This window comes from Pan paniscus, chromosome 19 (genome assembly GCF_029289425.2).
Source record: "Pan paniscus chromosome 19, NHGRI_mPanPan1-v2.0_pri, whole genome shotgun sequence".
In the NCBI taxonomy this organism is placed as follows: Eukaryota; Metazoa; Chordata; class Mammalia; order Primates; family Hominidae; genus Pan; species Pan paniscus.
Window position 1 is genome coordinate 28,258,712 of NC_073268.2, and position 18,770 is coordinate 28,277,481.

At 47.8% G+C, this 18,770-nt stretch overlaps 2 protein-coding genes across 11 annotated transcripts in view; one reads left to right on the forward strand and one right to left on the reverse strand.

Annotated features, from left to right (window-relative positions):
• Positions 1 to 6,603, forward strand: part of MYO19 (myosin XIX) — a 39,073-nt gene extending 32,470 nt beyond the window's left edge. For 6 of the 8 annotated variants that reach the window (XM_003817958.6, XM_034942053.3, XM_055102036.2 and 3 more), the window contains 5 exons: positions 1,027 to 1,193; positions 1,303 to 1,432; positions 3,078 to 3,163; positions 3,679 to 3,972; positions 5,833 to 6,603. In XM_003817958.6, the coding sequence (XP_003818006.2) occupies positions 1,027 to 1,193; positions 1,303 to 1,432; positions 3,078 to 3,163; positions 3,679 to 3,972; positions 5,833 to 5,988 (833 nt within the window). In that variant the 3' untranslated portion in view covers positions 5,989 to 6,603. The remainder of the gene's footprint in view (positions 1 to 1,026; positions 1,194 to 1,302; positions 1,433 to 3,077; positions 3,164 to 3,678; positions 3,973 to 5,832) is intronic. The other 2 variants (XM_063599120.1, XM_063599119.1) reach the window with 1 other exon arrangement.
• ZNHIT3 (zinc finger HIT-type containing 3) lies at positions 1,658 to 18,447 on the reverse strand. 3 transcript variants are annotated; one of them, XR_008621770.2, is made up of 6 exons: positions 15,468 to 15,637; positions 15,279 to 15,310; positions 9,332 to 9,418; positions 8,237 to 8,317; positions 6,608 to 7,019; positions 4,495 to 4,632 (listed from the first exon to the last, which is right to left on the reverse strand). XR_008621770.2 is itself a non-coding variant. In XM_008971238.4 (5 exons), exons 1-5 carry the CDS (start codon positions 15,551 to 15,553, stop codon positions 4,472 to 4,474), a joined length of 447 nt encoding a protein of 148 aa, XP_008969486.1. In that variant the 5' UTR covers positions 15,554 to 15,842; the 3' UTR covers positions 1,658 to 4,471. The 3 variants fall into 3 exon arrangements, 2 of the variants coding, with proteins under 2 accessions (XP_008969486.1, XP_003818007.1); XM_008971238.4 differs by lacking the exon at positions 6,608 to 7,019 and having other exon boundaries at positions 1,658 to 4,632; positions 15,468 to 15,842; XM_003817959.5 differs by lacking the exon at positions 4,495 to 4,632 and having other exon boundaries at positions 6,483 to 7,019; positions 15,468 to 18,447.
• Positions 18,448 to 18,770: the final 323 nt, after the last annotated feature.

Sequence of the window (18,770 nt, forward strand, 5' to 3'; positions counted from 1 at the left end):
CCTCATATGGGGGTTGTCAGCATGCAGATAAAAGAGAGGCTGTGGGAGCCACAGGGCCCAGACACAGGCAGAGGGAGAACAGGCCAAGGACAGGCTGCCGGGGGGCCCCGCCTCGGCAGGACCCCAGCCCAGCACCTCTGCCCCTCCCACGCAGCCTTACCCTGGGCCCCTCACAGCCACTGGGGCAATCCTGCTTTGTTTCCCTCCCCTCCTGGGCAGTTTTCACTTTCCTTTCACCCTTTCTCCTTTCTTCTCCCTCTCCATGGTTTGCTGTCCTGTTCCGTGTCTCTTACCCATAGCCCTTCTGGCCCCTGGTTGATTTTGCTGCTGTTTCTCATCTGTGGTGTCTCCTTTGGCAGCCTCTGTCTTCAGAGAGGCACTGGGCATCTAAGGTGGTCAGAGCCCTCAGGTAAATCCTACCTCTCCAGGAGTCAGCTCTGCGAGCTGCGGGAGGGCAGGCAGTGGGACACGGGACCTTTGCAGGGCTGGGATTTTTTTTAATTTATTTTTTAATTTATTCTTTTTATTTGCAGTAGAAGATTCCCAAACTAAGGGCTGGGATTGGATCTCCCTTTTCCCATACATGGTGGGGAGTTGAGGGGTCGGGGCTGAGGGAGTGGCCTATAGCTGCCCTATTTGGCCCTCAGGATGTGTGTTTGGGCCTTGGAAACAAATGCTGGCTGAGCAGCCTGGGATTCCAAGCTTGGAAGGAGTCACCCTTCCAGGTGTCAAGCACCCTCTGCCAGCCTGCCCAAAGGGACTCATGGCAGTAGAGGCTGTGGGACACCCCAGGACACACAGGCGCAAGTGGGTATTCCAAGGCTCCACGGAACAGCTAGCACCCTGAGGGACAATAGAGAGGCTGTTTGTGGCTTCCTCCAAAAGAAGAACGAGGAGAAAGTGGCTAGAGCCAAGAACAGCAGGAAAGAGACCTGTAGAGTGCTAGGGAGGCCAAAGCCAGTTTCTTCAGGCCACAGAGGCATGTAGAGATGACCATGCACTGATGGGGCCATCTCCCTCCCCCAGAATGGTGTCCACACAGCGAGGAAGCCACGCTTGAACCTCTCATCCAGGACATTCTCCACACTCTGCCAGTCCTAACTCAGGCAGCAGCCATAACTGGTGACTCGGCTGAGGCCATGCCAGCCCCCATGCACTGTGGCAGGACCAAGGTGTTCATGACTGACTCCATGGTGAGCTGGTTTGGGGATGAGGAGGTTACAGAGGCAAGCTGTGTGCTCTCCTCAGCAGGAGGGGGCAGGGGGAGAAGAGGCTGCCCTCAATGGATGCCTTTTCTCCCAGCTGGAGCTTCTGGAATGCGGGCGTGCCCGGGTGCTGGAGCAGTGTGCCCGCTGCATCCAGGGTGGCTGGAGGCGACACCGGCACCGAGAGCAGGAGCGGCAGCGGCGGGCCGTCATGCTCATCCAGGCAGGTAGGTGGGCAGGTCACCTGTCAGCACTGCTCACAGACCCCACAGGATGTTGGTTTCCTTTGAAACATAGCTCGTCGAGTCCCCATCTCCTGAAGCTGTGTCCCAGCCTGAAGAGATGTCCCTGTGGTGTGCTGGGATTCAAATTCCCTGTCCCCCTCACTCATAACGTCTCTCCAGTTCAATGGAAACCAAGTCACTCCACAAACAAAGGTTCTCTGTAAGAAGTGGAGGCTAAGCGTTGTCTTTAATTCCTCTTTCTCAGACCCTGACAGCTGTTTAGGCCAACTTTTTTTCCCTTTATGACAACTCAAACCATTACCTGCTGGGCTCTAGGGCTGGAATGAATTTAAGGAGAAGGTAAAAACCAAAAGGAGTTCATCAAATGAAAAGATGTATTAACCAACATGTTCATAGTGGTCTTATTTTGAAAAGGAAAAGTGTTGGAAAGAACCCAAATATCTAACAGTGGTGACATCATGGCCAAATGATGGACTGGACCATCCCTATGATGCAGCTAAGTGTTTTTGAAGAATATTATAAATTTAATGGAGAACCACTTCCAAAATGATATTCATACCTAGATGTCAAACTACATATTAAGGGCGATGCCCTCCTTTTAAGGTGTGTTTGTGTGTGTATAGGCATTAGAAAAATTGTATAAGGAAGCTGGGCACAGTAGTTCGCTCCTGTAATCCCAGCATTTTGGGAGGCAGAGGTGGGAGGATCACTTGAGCCCAGGAATTTCATACCAGCCGGGCAACATGGCAAAACCCTTTCTACTAAAAATACAAAAATTAGCCAAGTGTGGTATTATGCACCTATAATCCTAGCTACTCAGGAGGCTGAGGCAGGAGAATCACCTCAACCCAGGAGGCAGAGGTTGCAGTGAGCTGAGATTGCACTATTGCACTCCAGCCTGGGTGACAGAGCAAGACTCTGTCTCAAAAACAAAAACAAAAACAAAAAAAACATAATTAACCGTGCCTGGTGGCACATGCCAGTCCCAGTTACTCCAGAGGCTGAGGCAAGAGGATTGCTTGAGCCTGGGAGATTGAAGCTACAGCCTTACGGAGGCTACAATAAGCTGTTCGTGCCACTGCACTCCAGCCTGGGCAAGACCCTGTCTCAAAAAAAAAAAAAAAAAAAACACGAAAGAAAAAGAATATGCTGAAATTGTAGAGAAGGGAAAAAAAAGTACCATCATCTATTAATTGTATCAGTGTTTGGGTATATGGTGATGTGAGATCAGGGATGCATAAAGCGAACAAATTCAACTGAGGATTAAAAACAAAACAAAAAAAAAAGTTTTTAAAGGCACAGACAATCCAGACCCCTCCCATTCCCTGGGTGCTGACCTGGACCCAGCCTGAGACGGGAAGTGACTGCTGGGCCCTCAGCCAGTCCTTCTCCCCAGTGCCCCTTCACTGTGTTGTGTAGGTGTATTCAAGTGTGTGGGCAGTGTAAGGAATGTTTAAAAGCCAATTTTGCCTTATGTATTGATTTTAGAACCTTATTTGTAGCAATTTATTGAAAAAAAAACGTATTTGAAACTTTGACAGCAACTGTCGTGCTGCTGCAGCCAGGTCACTGACAGCTCTAATGGCCCCTTTATTATCTCTTTCCTGTTTCTGGGCAAACCTCTTAGCCATTCGTTCCTGGTTAACTCGGAAACACATCCAGAGGCTGCATGCAGCTGCCACAGTCATCAAGCGTGCATGGCAGAAGTGGAGAGTAAGTAAGACCCAAGAAGTCGGGGTGGGCAGTGGATCAATTTTGGGGACCAGATGGACCCAAGTGGGAATGCTGGCTCTGCCACTGCAATGCAGGTGGCCTTGGGCAGGTTGTTCAGCCTCTGTGAGCCTCATATTCCTCGTGTATGCAGTGGGCACAGTAACACCTACCCTGCAGGGTGGTTATGTAGGTGAAGAGTGGTATAAGCAACTCTGGGAATATACCAAACTCTGGGATGTACACTTTAGAAGACTGGGTTTTATGGCATATCAGTTATATCTTGATGGACCCTTACCTTGTTTTCAAGTAGCATATGTAAGGCCTAAGCACAGTTGCCTGGGGTGTATAGACTTGTGCCATATGGAACCAGTTTGGTTCAGGGCAGCCAGCTGTTTGCAACCAGGTGCCTTCGGTTCACCTTGTTAAGATGATTTGTTAAAGATAGTTTTGATTTCCATTTTCTGCTAAGAGGGCTAGATAAATCTAAAGCTATAAAGGGATATTTGCTTTTTAAGATCAGAATGGCCTGCCTTGCTGCTAAAGAGCTGGATGGTGTGGAAGAAAAACACTTCTCTCAAGTTCCCTGTTCCCTGAGCACCTCGCCGCTGCAGACCAGGCTCCTGGAGGCAATAATCCGCCTCTGGCCCCTGGGACTGGTCCTGGCCAATACGGCTATGGGTGTAGGCAGCTTTCAGAGGAAATTAGTGGTCTGGGCTTGCCTCCAGCTCCCCAGGGGCAGCCCCAGTAGCTACACTGTCCAGACAGCACAAGACCAGGCTGGTGTCACGTCCATCCGAGCGCTGCCTCAGGTACGTTGTGTGTGATGGCCATGACAGCTTTGTTCCTGAGAACAGTAGGAGCAAAGCCTACAAGTTCACAGCGGGAATGAGACTGAGGCTGGGACAAGATCCATCCCTAACCCTACTGGGTAAACCAGAGGGCTGCATGTCCCAATCAGCTGCAGGTTTGGATTATTTATTTTGTTATAACTGGGAATCTTCCAGAGCCCTTTATCTTTTTAAAAACTGCTTCTAATTATTTCAGCATCTCTAAATCTTCTAGTCCCATTTCCAAATGCAATGCTGCGTTTCTAGCAAGCTCCCAGCTGATTCTGATGCTCCATGAACCACACTGTGAGAACCAAGGCTTTAGATGAGTCCGGAGCAGGAGGTGATGAAAGTTTAGCTTAGGGCCTGGAGCGGTGGCTCACGCCTATAATCCCAGCACTTTGGGAAGTCGAGGCGGGTGTATCACCTGAGGTCAGGAGTTCAAGACCAGCCTGGCCAACATGGCGAAACCCCATCTCTACTAAAAATACAAAAATTGGTTGGGCGTAGTGGCAGGTGCCTGTAGTCCCAGCTGCTCGGGAGGCTGAGGCACGAGAATTGCTTGAATCTGGGAGGGAGAGGTTGCAGTGAGCCGAGATTGCGCCGCTGCACTCCAGCCTGGGTGACAGGACGAGAGTCCATCTAAAAAAAAAAAAAAGTTTGGTTTAGGGTAATAAAAGGTCAATTACAGAAAAGAGGAAAAATTCACGAGACATAGCAAAAAAGAAACTACCCAAGACTTGAGAGCAAATAATCTAATTAGTCCCACATCACAACTTGGGTTGTGAGGAGTTTGTTACCTCAAATGGCACTGGATTTGGCACCATGTTTTCCCCAAATTGTATTGCTTGGTTTTTTCCTTTTCTGGCTGACGAAATGACAAGCAGGGTCAGTGGTCCAAGTTCTCTGTGGGTTTTTTTTTTTTTTTTCATGTTATTTAATTTTTTGAGACGGAGTCTCTGTCGCCCAGGATGGAATGCAGTGGGTTTAAGCGATTCTCCTGCCTCGGCCTCCCGAATAGCTGGGACTACAGGGCATGTGCCACCATGCCTGGCTATATTTTTTTTTCGTATTTTTAATAGAGACGGGGTTTCGCCATATTGGCCAGGCTGGTCTCAAACTCCTGACCTCAAGTGGTCTGCCTGCCTTGCCCTCCCAAAGTGCTGGGATTACAGGTGTGAGCCACCGTGCCCAGCTGTTTTTATATAAGCATCCAGGGAAAAGTCAGCCAGCACACTCAGGAAGTCAGTGTCACTCAGGGCTTTGTGAGTCACCCCAGTAAGCCAGGCCTCATAGAAATAAAGTGGCCAAGGAAAGGTGAAAGTGTGTTGCACTGGGAGGTAGAACCCCAGGGTCTGGGTCCTGGTTCTGCCCCATTCACTGGATGATCTTGGCTAAGACACATTTTCTCGGAGCCTGTCTATAAAATGGGCTAATACTCAACCTACTGCATGGAGTCACAGCAAGGAGTAAGTGAAATGACAAGGCAAAAGGAAACACCAAATTTCCATTCAGAGGAATAACTATAGGCCTTAATCTGGATGAAATCTCCCATGAAAACCCACAGGCCTGCTAAACAGAAGGGTAAATGTTTTGCCCTTCTGGCTTTAAGCAGTCATAGGAATGTGACAGACATTCCTCTTAGGGAGTGCCTCCTCCTAGGGTTTCCTCATCTGTCTCACACTGAGTGGATGTAATGCTATTTTAATCCTGCTGTGGCCCCCAATACTAGTACTTGTCCATACCTTCTTGCATTTTTAGCGTCTGCTCTGTGGGGTTCTGTTTAGCCCTGGCACTCCCAGGAACTAGTGCTAAAGCTGCATCTCTCTCTCTCCCCTCTAGGGATCGATAAAGTTTCACTGCAGAAAGTCTCCACTGCGGTATGCTGACATCTGCCCTGAACCTTCGCCCTACAGCATTACAGGCTTTAATCAGATTCTGCTGGAAAGACACAGGCTGATCCACGTGACCTCTTCTGCCTTCACTGGGCTGGGGTGATCCTTGGTGCCTTTGTTTCCACAAGGCCTTTTCCTGCCCCCTGCCTTGCCAAAGACATTTAATCAGCACACAGCTGCCAGACTATTCCCACAGTGCTCCAAATGCACATGAACAACAGTGACGGCTCCAGCCCTCGACCCAGAGCCCCGTGCCCAGTGCGTCAGTGGGCCTGGGGTTCCAGGCTACATCAAGCACGGATGGTGTCAGGGCTGGTAGTTACCAAACCAGGGTTAAGAAACATCAGGGCCACATTTCATTACCTTCACAGATCAAACTCAGCAGCAGTCATGACTGTCTGTCACTACATTGGGGATCCCAATTCCACATAAGCACTTTTGGAAGAAAACAGCCAAAGTTGGCCTAAAATTGGCGCTGGAATTTGGGCTGGGAAAAATCTTGTGGTTACTTTCTTTAAAAAGGAACAAAACTTTAGTATTTAATTAGTTGATCTATTTAATGTAATTTCAAACAATTAAATTATGAATAATGCAATGTACAGTAGAATCACGTTTTGATTTTATTAACACTGACCAAGTTTAACTCCATATGAAGTGTAAGCTTGATATCGTTTATGATGTCTATCAACTGTACCAAAAGTAAAACATTTAAAAACAATCACCTGAATGTCAAGTTTTCTCTCCATAAAGGACTTGCCACCTTAAGGACCCCACGTCTGCCTGAAACATGAGCCACATCAATGCCGGTAAAGGCCTGCATGACCTAATCTGCATCCTGGAAACCTCTTTTGCCTGAGCTCCCCCGCCCCCCACTAGCTGGTCTCCTGGGAGAGGGAGCAGGCAGGTTCCGGGAGTCAAGCACACGCTTGAGCAAGTAGCACAATAATCTATCTTAAGATTCCTCATTCTGGGATGGCTCCACAATTCCTAAACAGCAGTCTGCAAACTCCACAAACAAAGGCTCTTGCATGTAAGCTCTCATGAGCTTTGCTTTGTCTTCTCCCTGATCGAGGTTGACCATCAACTGCCTGAGGTGTGGATTGAGTAATAAGCTTCTTAATGTTGCAGATTCCCCTAAAAATTAACAAGAAAAAAAGCCAGTCTGAGTTCAAGTGGAAACACATGGAGATGGCTGAAAAGTGAAGAACTATTTCAAGTGTAATAAAACTATCAGCAAGGTGTGGTGGCTCATGCCTGTAATACCAGCAACTGGGGAGGTCAAGGTGGGCAGATTGCTTGAGCTCAGGAGTTCAAGACCAGCCTGGGCAACATGGCGAGACCCCACCTCTATAAAATGAAAGGTAAGACCAGCATATCAAACTATTTCCACATTAAATGCAGTAACAGATACCAGTTCTTGGTATCTTTGTAAATATTGTAACTTCGTGCCACTTCAGCTAAGAAAAAAATGCTTTATCAGCACAATCACAAAGCAAATAGTAGCATTAAGCTGCTGGCATGTTTTCTTTCTTTCTAGCCATAAAACTTGCCAGTGGTGAAGACGGCTATATGAAATACTCTGAATGATGTCTAAGCATGCGATTTGGCATGCAGCAGCACCAGTAGCAGGGAACCAACAATAATACCTGCATGGTACTTTACAGTCTGTAAAATTTTTCACACCTATTACCAGCTCATCTCCAAACTCAGTCTAACTAATCATTACCATGAGACTTAAGTGCAAAGCATAACCTTTTAACATGATTCTGTGAAATGGGAAGAATGAAATTAACAGACCCCATGCACATGTAACAGAATGTTGTAAGGACTGAATAAGCAGTGCTACAAAAATGGCAACACCTGTTTCCCCCTAAATCAAATCATGTGATAACCAGTTTGCGTTAAGGGCTGGACTGTGAGCTGAGCACTGGGGATCTGGGAATACAGGTCCCTGCTGTACAAATCGGTATGTGAGAGACAAATTACCATGAAATGTAACAGTGAGTTATTACTAGTAAGTCCAAGTTGCTATGGGAAACCAAAAAAGTGCCTAATTCTGAAAGAGACACAAAAGGTCAAGAAAAGCTTAGCTGAGTGAAGAAAACTTGAACCAAGGCTTGAAGGAGGAGCAGAATTTTGCCAACCCACAAGACCAGCAGGATTCCAGGCAGAAGGAATGGTGTGGGCAGGCTGGGAGGTGTGAAACCCTGTATGTTTACAGATTATGTGGCTAGATAGTAAGAGCCCTACACGCCATACTTATTCAAGAATTTAATAACTTTTTTAAAAATCACAATCCTTACAACACAGTAAATGTATCTCAACGATTGACAAGCATAGCACAGACTTACCTAAATTCTTTAAATTCTGCAAAGAAACTCTGTCTTCTTCCTCATCGCTATTGAGAAAATCAGCTATAGAGTCATCATCATCTAAGGAATACAAAACAGTCAATGGCTCATGGCTAAAAAGGAGGCCTGGGCACCAGATTTTAACCACTACTTCAACAGGATAAAAATGTGTGCATGCACATGTGATAGTGATAGGGGTATTCAAGCAGGTACAGACAAAAATCCTCTTCTCCGGAGTTTGTGACTATACTAACACTCCTTTTTTAGAAGAGAGAGGCTAAGTGATTTTAACAAATGCACTCTAGTGTTCACATCCTTACTGTATATGTGGTCCTGTGGTCTTTAGGCTTAGACCCCGGTTGTCTAATAACTTAATACCCATCCCCACCTCAACATGGCTCCAACCCTGTGATGGGCCAATTAACTGGATGCTCTGTAAAAACCAGCCAAGTAGAATCTCCTGTGCTTTCAGCATGGGCAGAAACTGCTGGCATTGCCTGAACCCAACCTGGAAATTTCTCAAAGGGCAAAAATGGGCCATGCCTTTGGAGTGAATGTTCAGTACCTCTTTGGTGGCACCAGAGGGCCTGCTTTCAGAGCCCGGCATGGTGCTTGACACCCAGGAGGTATTAAAGAACGTTTAGATGGCTGGACGGATGGGTTGACGGCCCACTACTGCTGTGAGCTCTGAACCCCCAGCAGCAGCGAGATGATCTAGGACAAAGAAAGCCTCCTGCCTGGGCTGAGTTCAGGTGACAGTCCCAGCCAGATTCATGGAGGGAGACCAGCAGCTGTGGGCTAGAGAAGGCTCCTGTCAGCAGGGCCCACCACAAACCCCCAAACCACAGCCATGGCCTTTCTCATCTCTGTCTTCTGCCCATTTTTCTTCTCCTGAATACTGCTTTCAGGCTGTTGCCTCAATATCACCCATGATGACATGGCCCCACTCCTGATGCTCAGGGCTAAGGAAGCTGTTCCTTCCCAATGAAGCTGTTGTTCTGGATTCCCTCACCAGCCCCACTCTCCCCTTTTCCTTCCTTTCGACTTATTCTATGTGAAGTCCCTTGTAGATTTGCTTGAAGTCAACCAACCCACCTTTGTTTTCCACAGGCTTTACGGTTTTTGTAGGAAGAGCTGATCTTATTTTTTTCTCAACAGGACGAGTTTCAGGGTTGCACTGTTCTGAAAAAGACACAAATCCCAGGCCCACATTACCTCCATTTCAGCGACAAGGCTGCACCTCCCTACCAAGGTAGCATCTAGGTAGGAAGCAAGTGTCTGGGGTAAGGGATGTGGGTGGGTGCCCAGGAATGTGGAAGAAGTGAGAGATCAAAGCAAGAGGGAGGTTAAGGAAAACTGCCAGCAGGCTGAGAAAGCAGGACTCATTCACGTACCCCAAGAACCTGTCCCCATCCTCCCTACCCTGCCGAATCTTACAAAATTCTCACCACAATTAACTGGGGTGTTTGAAATAGCTGCTGTAAACCAGATACCAGATGGGATAAAACTAGGGGCAAAACCACCAAAGAACTTACAGAGTCAACAGAAGGCCGGCTGTGCTGACTCACGCCTGTAATCCTAACATTCGGAGGCCAAGGTGGGAGGATCACTTGAGCCCAGGAGTTTGAGACCAGCCTGGGCAACCTAGCAAGACTATGTCTCTACAGAAAATAAAAAAAATCATCCAGGCATGGTGGTACACACATGTGGTCTCAGCTACTTGGGAGGCTGAGGCAGGAGGATCCCTTAAGCCCAGTGTGTCAAGGCTGCAGTGAGCTGTGATTGTGCCACTGCACTCCAGCCTGGGTGACAGTATCAACAGAGCATGAAGTCACAGGAAAGGGTTCTGAGGACATAAAGGCAGGACCAGATTGTAGAGACTTAAGATGTAGATTTGACAATATGCTACGGAAAGGTTCTAGTCAGGTAGGTGGCAGTTACAACAGCTGCCAGTGACTAAGTGCCAAGCACTGTGCCAGGTACACAGTGAGATACATAGTGGCTCAATGAACCTTTACAAAGCCCCCATGACATGGAGACTGTTAATTCCACTTACAGATGAAAGGATTAAATTTTCTTGTAATAAACTTGTCCATTGGGGTCCACAGCTAGTAAGTAGCAGAGGCAGATTTGGAATCCAGGTCTAACTTTACGGCTATGCTATATGTGTAAGGAACACAGCAGGAGGGACTGAAGGAGAGGTGAATTTTCTGGTTGTACCTGACCCCAAAATACATTTGTGTCTAAGGGGCTCAAAAAGAGGCTGGAGCTAAAGAGTTGGATGTCAGCAAGAAGAAAAAAAAAGTTTAAAGTGAAAGAGAGATCACCTACCTAGGAATAAAAGTCAAGGACCACATTTCAAGAGAGAGATCTAGCAAAAGGAAGGAGAAGCTGGGCACAGTGGCTCCTGCCTGTAATCCCAGCAATTTGGGAGGTCGAGGCAGGAGGACTGCTTAAGCCCAGGAGTCCAAGACCAGCCTAGGCAATACAGTGAGACCCTGTCTCTACGAAAAAGAGATAAAGTTTGTCTCTGTTACTCAGGAGGCTAAGGTGGGAGGATCACTTGGGCCCAGGAGGCCAAGGGTGCAATGAGCTGTGATCACACCACTGCACTCCATCCTGGGCAAAAGAGCAAGACCCTGTCTCGAAAAAAGGAAAAAAAAGAAAACGAGAATCTACAGCAATGCCACCCTGAATGCACCCTATCTCATCTGACCTCAGAAGCTATAACAGGGTCAGGCCTGGTTAGGACTTCGAAGGGAGAAAGGGAGGAGAGAATACCACAGAGCGGTATCTTCCCAGCCTCCAAAGAATGTCAAGAAAGAAGCAGCCAAACACAGCAGATATTCATGGGAATCAAGAAAGATGACAGGCTGGGCACGGGTAGCTCACGTCTGTAATCCCAACGCTTTGGGAGGCCAAGGTGGAAGGATCACTTGAGCCCAGGAATTCAAGACCAGCCCAGGCAATACAGTGAGACTTCATCTCCACAAAAATTAAAATTAAAAATAAATAAGCCAGGCATGGTGGCACACGCCTGCAGTCCCAACTGCTTGGGAGGCTGAGGTTGGACTGCCTGAGCCCAGGAAGTCAAGGCTATAGTGAGCACCACTGCACTCCAGCCTGGGTGACAGAGCAAGACTTTGTTGCAAAAAAAATAAAAAAGACAAATGAAAAGTGTACAACAGATGTGGCTATTAGAAATTTCTGATAAAAATTATTATTTATTAAATACCACTTTAACACTGCCTATAGCAGCAACAAAGGCAAAATTAATGTAAATATCCACCAATAAGAAAAATAAATATTAAAATGACCATACTACCCAAAGTAATCTAGAGTCAATGCAATCCCTATCAAAATACCAATGATACTGTTCACAGAAATGTCAAAAAAAATTCTAAAATTAATATGGAACCACAAAAGACCCCCAATAGCCAAAGCAATCCTGAGCAAACAGAACAAAGCTGGAGGCATCACCACTACTTGGCCTCGAAATATACTACAAAGCTATAATATCTAAACAGCATGGTACTAGCATAAAAATAGACACATAGATCAATGGAACAGAATAGAGAACCCAGATATAAATTCACACATTTACAGCCAACTGACTTTTCACAAAGGCACCAAAAGCATATACTGGGAAAAAAAGCACTCTTCAATAAATGGTACTGGAAAAATAGGATAACTGTAAGAATAACCATATGCAGAAGAATGAAACTAGATCCTTATCTGTCACCATATATAAACATCAAAATGGATTAAAGACCTAAATGTAAGACCTGAAACTACTACAAGAAAACACAGGGGAAATGCTTCAGGACATTGGTCTAGGCAAAGATTTTATGAATAAAATCTCAAAAACACAGGTAAGAAAAGCAAAAATAGGCAAATGGAATTCTATTACACAAAAAAGCTTCTGTACAACAAAGGAAACAATAGAATGAAGAGACAACCCACAGGATGGGAGAAAATATTTGCAAAATATTCACTTGACAAAGGGTTAATATCTAGAATACACAAGGAGCTCAACAGCCAAAAAAAAAAAATTAAGTGGACAAATGGGCCGGGCATGGTGGCTCACACCTGTAATCCCAGCCCTTTGGGAGGCCGAGGCAGGTGGATCACCTGAGGTCAAGAGCTCAAGACCAGCCTGGCCAACATGGTGAAACCTTGTCTCTACTAAAAATACAAAAATCAGCCAGCAGGCACCTGTAATCCCAGCTACTCTGGAGGCTGAGGCAGGAGAATCACCTGAACCCCAGAAGCGGAGGTTGCAGTAAGCAGAGACTGCGCCACTGTACTCCAGCCTGGGCGACAAGAGCAAGACTCCGTCTCAAAAAAAAAAAAAAAAAATGGGCAAATGACCCAAACAGACACTTCTCAAAAGAAGACATACAAATGGCCAAGAAGTACATGAAAAAATGTTCAACATCACTAATCATTAGGGACATGCAAGTCAAGACCACAATGAGGTATCATCTCACCACAGTAAGAATGGCTATTATCAAAAAGAAAAAAACATGTTGGCAAGGATGTGGAGAAAAGGGAACTCTTATACACTGCACTGTTATTGGGAATGTAAATTAGTATAGTCATTATGGAAAACAGCATAGAGGTTCCTAAAAAAAAAACTATGAATAGAACTACCATATGATCCAGCAATCCCACTATTGTGTATATATCCAAAGGAAATGAAATCAGTCTGCCGAAGAGATACCTGCACTCCTGCGTTTACTGCTAGTCACAACAGCCAAGATAAGGAACGAACCTAAGGATCCACCAACAGATGGATAAAGAAATGTGGTACATATATACACTGGATATTAGCCATAAAAAACCATGAAATCCTGTCACTTGCAGGAACATGGATGAGCCCAAAGAACATAACGTTAAGTGAAACAAGCCAGGCACCATAAGATGTTCTTGTTAACATGTGGATGCTAAGCAAGTTGATTTCACAGAAGTAGAGAGCAGAATAGTGGTAACTGGAGGCTAGGAAGAGTAGAGTGTAGGGGGCTAGGGAGAAGTCGCTTAATGGATACAAAATTACAGCCAGATGGGAGGAATAAGTTCTAGTGTTACACAGTACCTTAGTGTGACCATGTTGGCAGCAATTTATACTTTCAAATAGCTACAAGAGAGGATTGCGAGTGTTCCCAACATGAAGAAATGATTATTTGGGGCGAATATGCTAATTACCCTAATTTGATCCTTAAACATTGTATACAGGTATCGAAGTATCACACTGTAACTCAAATTGTATGCAATTATGTGTCAATTAAAAACAAATATTAAAAAGAAAAATCAACCAATAGGAGGCTTTATATAAATAACGGTCGTACCAACTATATAATGAAATAACATACAGTCCTTTAAGTCAGTGAGCTAGAACTTGTATGCACTAGTCTTTATTTTTAATTTTTTTAATTTTAATTTTCTTTTAGATGGAGTCTCACTCTGTTGCCCAGGCTGGAGTGCAGTGGTGCAGTCTTGGCTCACCGCAACCTGCGTCTCCATGGTTCAAGCAATTCTCCTGCCTCAGCCTCCTAAGTAGCTGGGATTACAGGCGGGCGCCTCCACACCCAGCTTATTTTTGTATTTTTAGTAGAGATGTGGTTTCATAATGTTGGCCAGGCTGGTCTCGAACTCCTGACCTCAGGTGATCCACCCACTTTGGCATCCCAAAGTGCTGGGATTACAGGCATGAGCCACTGTGCCCAGCCTGTATGCACTAGGTTTTAAAAAGTGCCCAACATATAAACTCAAATGAGGATGTTGCGTACAGTCTCATTGCTGAGATTCTAAAAGCTAAAAAAAAAAAGTTCTATATATTGGTACAAGAGTGGAAATAAGCTGAAAGAATCTACATCAAGCTTTTTTTTTTTTTTTTTTTTTTTTTTTTTTGAGACAGCCTCGCTGTCTCCCAGGCTGGAGTGCAGTGGTACGATCCTGGCTCACTGCAACCTCCTCCTCCCAGGCTGCTCAAGCGATCTTCCCACCTCTGCCTCCTGAGTAGCTGGGACCACTGGCACAGGCCGCCACGCCTAGCTTTGTTTGTTTATAGAGACGGGGTTTCGCCATGTTGCCCAGGCTGGTCTCAAACTCCTGAGCTCAAATGATCCGCCCGCCTCGGCCTCCCAAAGTGCTGGGATTACAGGCGTGACCCACCGCGCCCCACCTACATCAAACTTTTTTTTTTCTTTTTTTTTCCAGACTGATTCTGGCTCTGTAGCCCAGGCTGGAGTGCAGTGGTGCGATCTCGGCTCACTGCAAACTCCGCCTCCCGGGTTCAAGCGATTCTCCTGCCTCAGCCTCCTGAGTAGCTGGGATTACAGGCGCGCACCTCGCCCGGCTAATTTTTGTATTTTTAGTTGAGACGGAGTTTCACCATGTTGGCCAGGCTGGTCTCGAACTCCTGGGCTCAGGTAATCCACCCGCCTTGGCCTCTCAAAGTGCCGGGACCACAGGCGTGAGCCAACTCGCCCGGCCAGGTCACTTCTTTTTAACTGTACAAAAGTGTGTTCACATCATACACAGAACTTACTTGGTTCTTTTTTTCTCTTAACAAATCAAGGACGTCTCCTTGTATTGTACATGGACTTACCTCTTTGTTTCTAACAAGACATTATTTACACGAGTGAAAATACTGTTAAAGTTAGCGCAGTTTCAGCCAAATGGTGAGGGGCTACATCAGAATACTGAGGAAGAAACTGCTAGGGTAGACCTCGGTGGGAAAAGCAATCGGAAACTATTTCTAAGCAAAAAAGAGTAGAACGCAGAAGGAGGAGCGGGGTAGAAGAAAGGCTACTGACCAAAACTCTGAGAGCGATTACAAGCAGGGACAACAGAGGGAACTGTCCGACACACAGGGACACCAGGGACCAAGTCAGAGGAAGCAAGGTTCCTGCAGAACCCGCGGAGACCCGAGGCGGGAAAGGAAGGGCAGCCCAAGGGTCCACGCCCCCAAGACGGAGGCTGGACGTGGGGGCTGCCCCGTGCGCAGAGTGGTACGAGGGCTGGCGGGGACGGGGCTCACCTTTGTGCTTCCGGAAGCAGGCTACCGAGCAGCTGTAACAACAGAGGCCACAGGCCGCGTCAGCCCCGAGGGTCCCCGGCCCCTCCAGCAGCCCGCCGGCTCCCGCCCGGCCGCCCGGCCGCCCGGCCTCCCGCCCTCCCGCCGTGGCCGGACACCCGCGCCCCCGGACCCCGCGACCTCCCCGCTCACTAGGGCACGCGGCAGGCTGGACAGCGGTATTTGGGCTTCTCCAAGCAGATCACGCAGACGACGGTGCTACATTTGAGCGACGCCATGGTCTTGTGGAAGGAGACTGTTAACCGCGCCGCCGCGCGCCTCTCACGCAGCCGCGCCCGCGTGCACGCCCCTTTTTCCGTTTCCTTAACAGGGACCAATCAGCGCTCAGCAGGTAGGCAAAAGCAATGGACTGATCCTGCTCACTGTTCCAGTCCTCGTAAGTAGAGCGTCGATACACTCGATGCGCATCTAGTAGCTGCGTCCCAGGTTTTCCTTGATTAGATCACAGCGTCGAAGAACTTGTTATGTAGCCCAGTCCCTGTCCCTACGCGGCCGTGTGGCTTGGAGCAAGCCATCGACACTGTCCAGGTGTGTTGCCCCGCATGTAAAAAAGAAAACAATACATGGAACTAAACGTCCTTTACTTTCTGGCTGGGACTTCCTGAATCTTGCAGGGACATTGGGGTTCATCCGCCCATCTCATCTGCTTATTCTTGGCAAAGGACAAGTCCAGACATTGGGCAAACCAGAATCGGTTGGATCACGCAGTAGACAGGAACCTGCCCTTCCCAACCTAGGCCATTTTTCACTGGGGAAAGAAAGATGAGCCTGAACAGTGGCAAATGTTTGAGCTCCAACTGTGAGCCCTTCCGGGCTGGGGACCCCCCGGGGTCTTCTAATGAAGAAGTCGTCTCTGTCCCCTGGGAACTAAATGCTTAGAGTGAAAGTAGGACGGGGAAACGGGGAGGAAAGAGACTCACTCTTAGAGTCCTGCCGTCGCTACCCTGCACCTGCACGCCCCTGAGACTGAGTGCTTCTTAAATTTTGCACTCTAGGCTCCTCACACCTCCCCCTAGTCCTGGAAGCTAATTGACCAGGAAGCAGGCCAGTGACCACTAGTCCCAAGACGGGGATCCCAGGCAGATGAGTCTGGATAGATGGGCTATGATGGGACTTGAATGCCACCACAAACTTAAGGTTTAGACAAAGTAATGTTTTTTGTTTTTTGTTTTTTAAGTAAATTTGCTTGCAGCTAGGCATGGCCCAGCCTTACCTTAGCTCCCATCCTACCTGCACTGGGCCCTCCCAGGGCCATAAATCACCCTTACTCCCAAGTGCCTCCTCTTCTGTGTTGGCCGTTCAGCCTTCAGGGTCCCTCTTCAATAAAGGTGTCTGCAGGGATGTATCTGCAACAACCGAGGCAGTGGTTTGAACCTTGGCTCAACCCCCTCCCTGGCTGTGTGACCTGGAGGGGTTGGTTACCCCCTCTGAGCTCCCTCATCTATTAAAGTGGATGTTTGGGCCTACTTTCCTGAGCTGTTGTAAAGCAGAGAGGAGACCATGTGCAAAAGTTTTGTAATCAGAAGTGCTACCTGATATCTAGAAAGAGTCTTAACTCTCATGGATCTCCGTCTGGACCGCATGAACATAGGTCCCAGGCCCCAAGCCATGCTCTCCAAAACAGTTCTGCCGCCTGCTTCTTGAGTGGGAGGTGAGTAATTATCCTTCCTTTGGGCGTGGCGACCCAGTCCAGTCCTCAGTGCTGAAGCTGCTGGGCCCTCTGGCCACCTGCCTGTCCTGCTTGCAGCTGCCCCAGCCTCCAACTTCTGCCCAGGACCCAGCTTAGAATCCAAAACGGGTCCACACAGGCCCAGTAACCCGCAGCGTTCCTCATATTGTTCAACAGTTGTACCACTGATGATTTGAACTTGAAGCGTCCCAGAAAGTCCAAGCTTACCTGGGAAGGCCAGAGAAGGCCAGTGACTTGTCCAGGGCCATATTTAAATCCTGTGCCAAGTCGGGCATGGTCGCATCAGCCTGTAGTCCCAGCTACTTAGAAAGTTGAGGCTGGAGGCTCACTTGAGCCCAGGAGTTCAAGGCTGCAGTGAGCTATGATTGTGCCACTGCATTCCAGCCTGGGTGACAGAGAGAGAGAGACCCCGTCTTAAAGACGAAAAATTTAGGCCAGGCGCAGTGGCTCACGCCTGTGATCCCAGCACTTTGGGAGGCCAAAGCAGGCAGATCACTTGAGGCCAGGAGTTCAAGACCAGCCTGGCTAACACAGCAAAACCCTGTCTGTACTAAAAATAGAAAAAATTAACTGGGTGTGGTGGTGCACGCCTGTAATCCCAACTACTAGAGAGGCTGAGGCACAAGAATCGCCAGAACTCTAGAGGCAGAGATTGTAGTGAGCCAAGATCATGCCACTGCACTGCACTCCAGCCTGGGCGACAGAGCAAGACTCTGTCTCTAAAAATTAAAAAAAAAAATTAATTTAATTTAAAATCCTGTACCCCACCAGGTAAGGTGGCTCACGCCAGTAATCCTAGCACTTTGGGAGGCCAAGGCGGGCACATGGCTTGAGCCCAGGAGTTCAAGACCAGCCTGGGCAACATGGCGAAAACCCATCTCTACCCAAAAAGATACAAAAATTAGCGGGGGGCAGTGGCTTGAGCCTGTAATCCCAGCTACTGGGGAGGCTGAGGTGGGAAAATCGCTTGAGCCCAGGAGGCGGAGGTTGCAGTGAGTGGAGATCACGCCACTGCACTCCGGCCTGGGTGACAGAGCAGGACCTTGTCTCAAAAGGAAGAGAGAGAGAGAAAAAAAACAAAAGATCCTGTGCACTGTCTGGCACGGGTAGAAATTTGCCCACTGTGGCGGACTCACCACTGTCTGCTTGATTTGTCCTGTGATGTGTGTACCAAGGCTGAGGCCAGAGACAATCCTAACCATTTTCAGGGGCTCAATCCCTCCCACCTGCATACAAACCACGCTGACTCCCTATCTGCGAGTGGAGAGATGATGACTCCAGAAAAAAAAAAGAAAAAAGAAAATTCGGCCAGGCGCGGTGGCTCACGCCTGTAATCCCAGCACTTTGGGAGGCCAAGGCGGGCAGATCACGAGGTCAGGAGATCGAGACCATCCTGGCCAACATGGTGAAACCCTGTCTCTACTAAAATACAAAAAATTAGCCAGGTGTGGTGGCACGCGCCTGCAGTCCCAGCTACTAGGGAGGCTGAAGCAGGGGAATCCCTTGAACCCGGGAGGCGGAGGTTGCAGTGAGCCCAGATCGCGCCACTGCACTCCAGCTTGGTGACAGAGCGAGACTCCATCTCAAAAGAAAAGAAAATTAAATTCCTGGAATCCCTCCCATGCACATCCACGCAGGGAAGAGGCCCCTCCTCTACTCTGGATATCTGGATGCCCCCAGCTTTCCCCGACCTTCGCACCCCTCGTCCTCTAATGTCCGGGAAAGGAGGTGGGCTCAGCCGCGAT

Bases quoted from the DNA above. Each gene is read 5' to 3' on its own strand.
- ZNHIT3 (XM_003817959.5), bottom strand. From the start codon at position 15,553: ATGGCGTCGCTCAAATGTAGCACCGTCGTCTGCGTGATCTGCTTGGAG. The intron at 9,419-15,278 runs GTGAGCCCCGTC...TGTCTTTTTCAG, and splicing joins CTGCTTCCGGAAGCACAAAG to AACAGTGCAACCCTGAAACT. The intron at 7,020-8,236 runs GTAAGTCTGTGC...GTTAATTTTTAG, and splicing joins GCAGAATTTAAAGAATTTAG to GGGAATCTGCAACATTAAGA.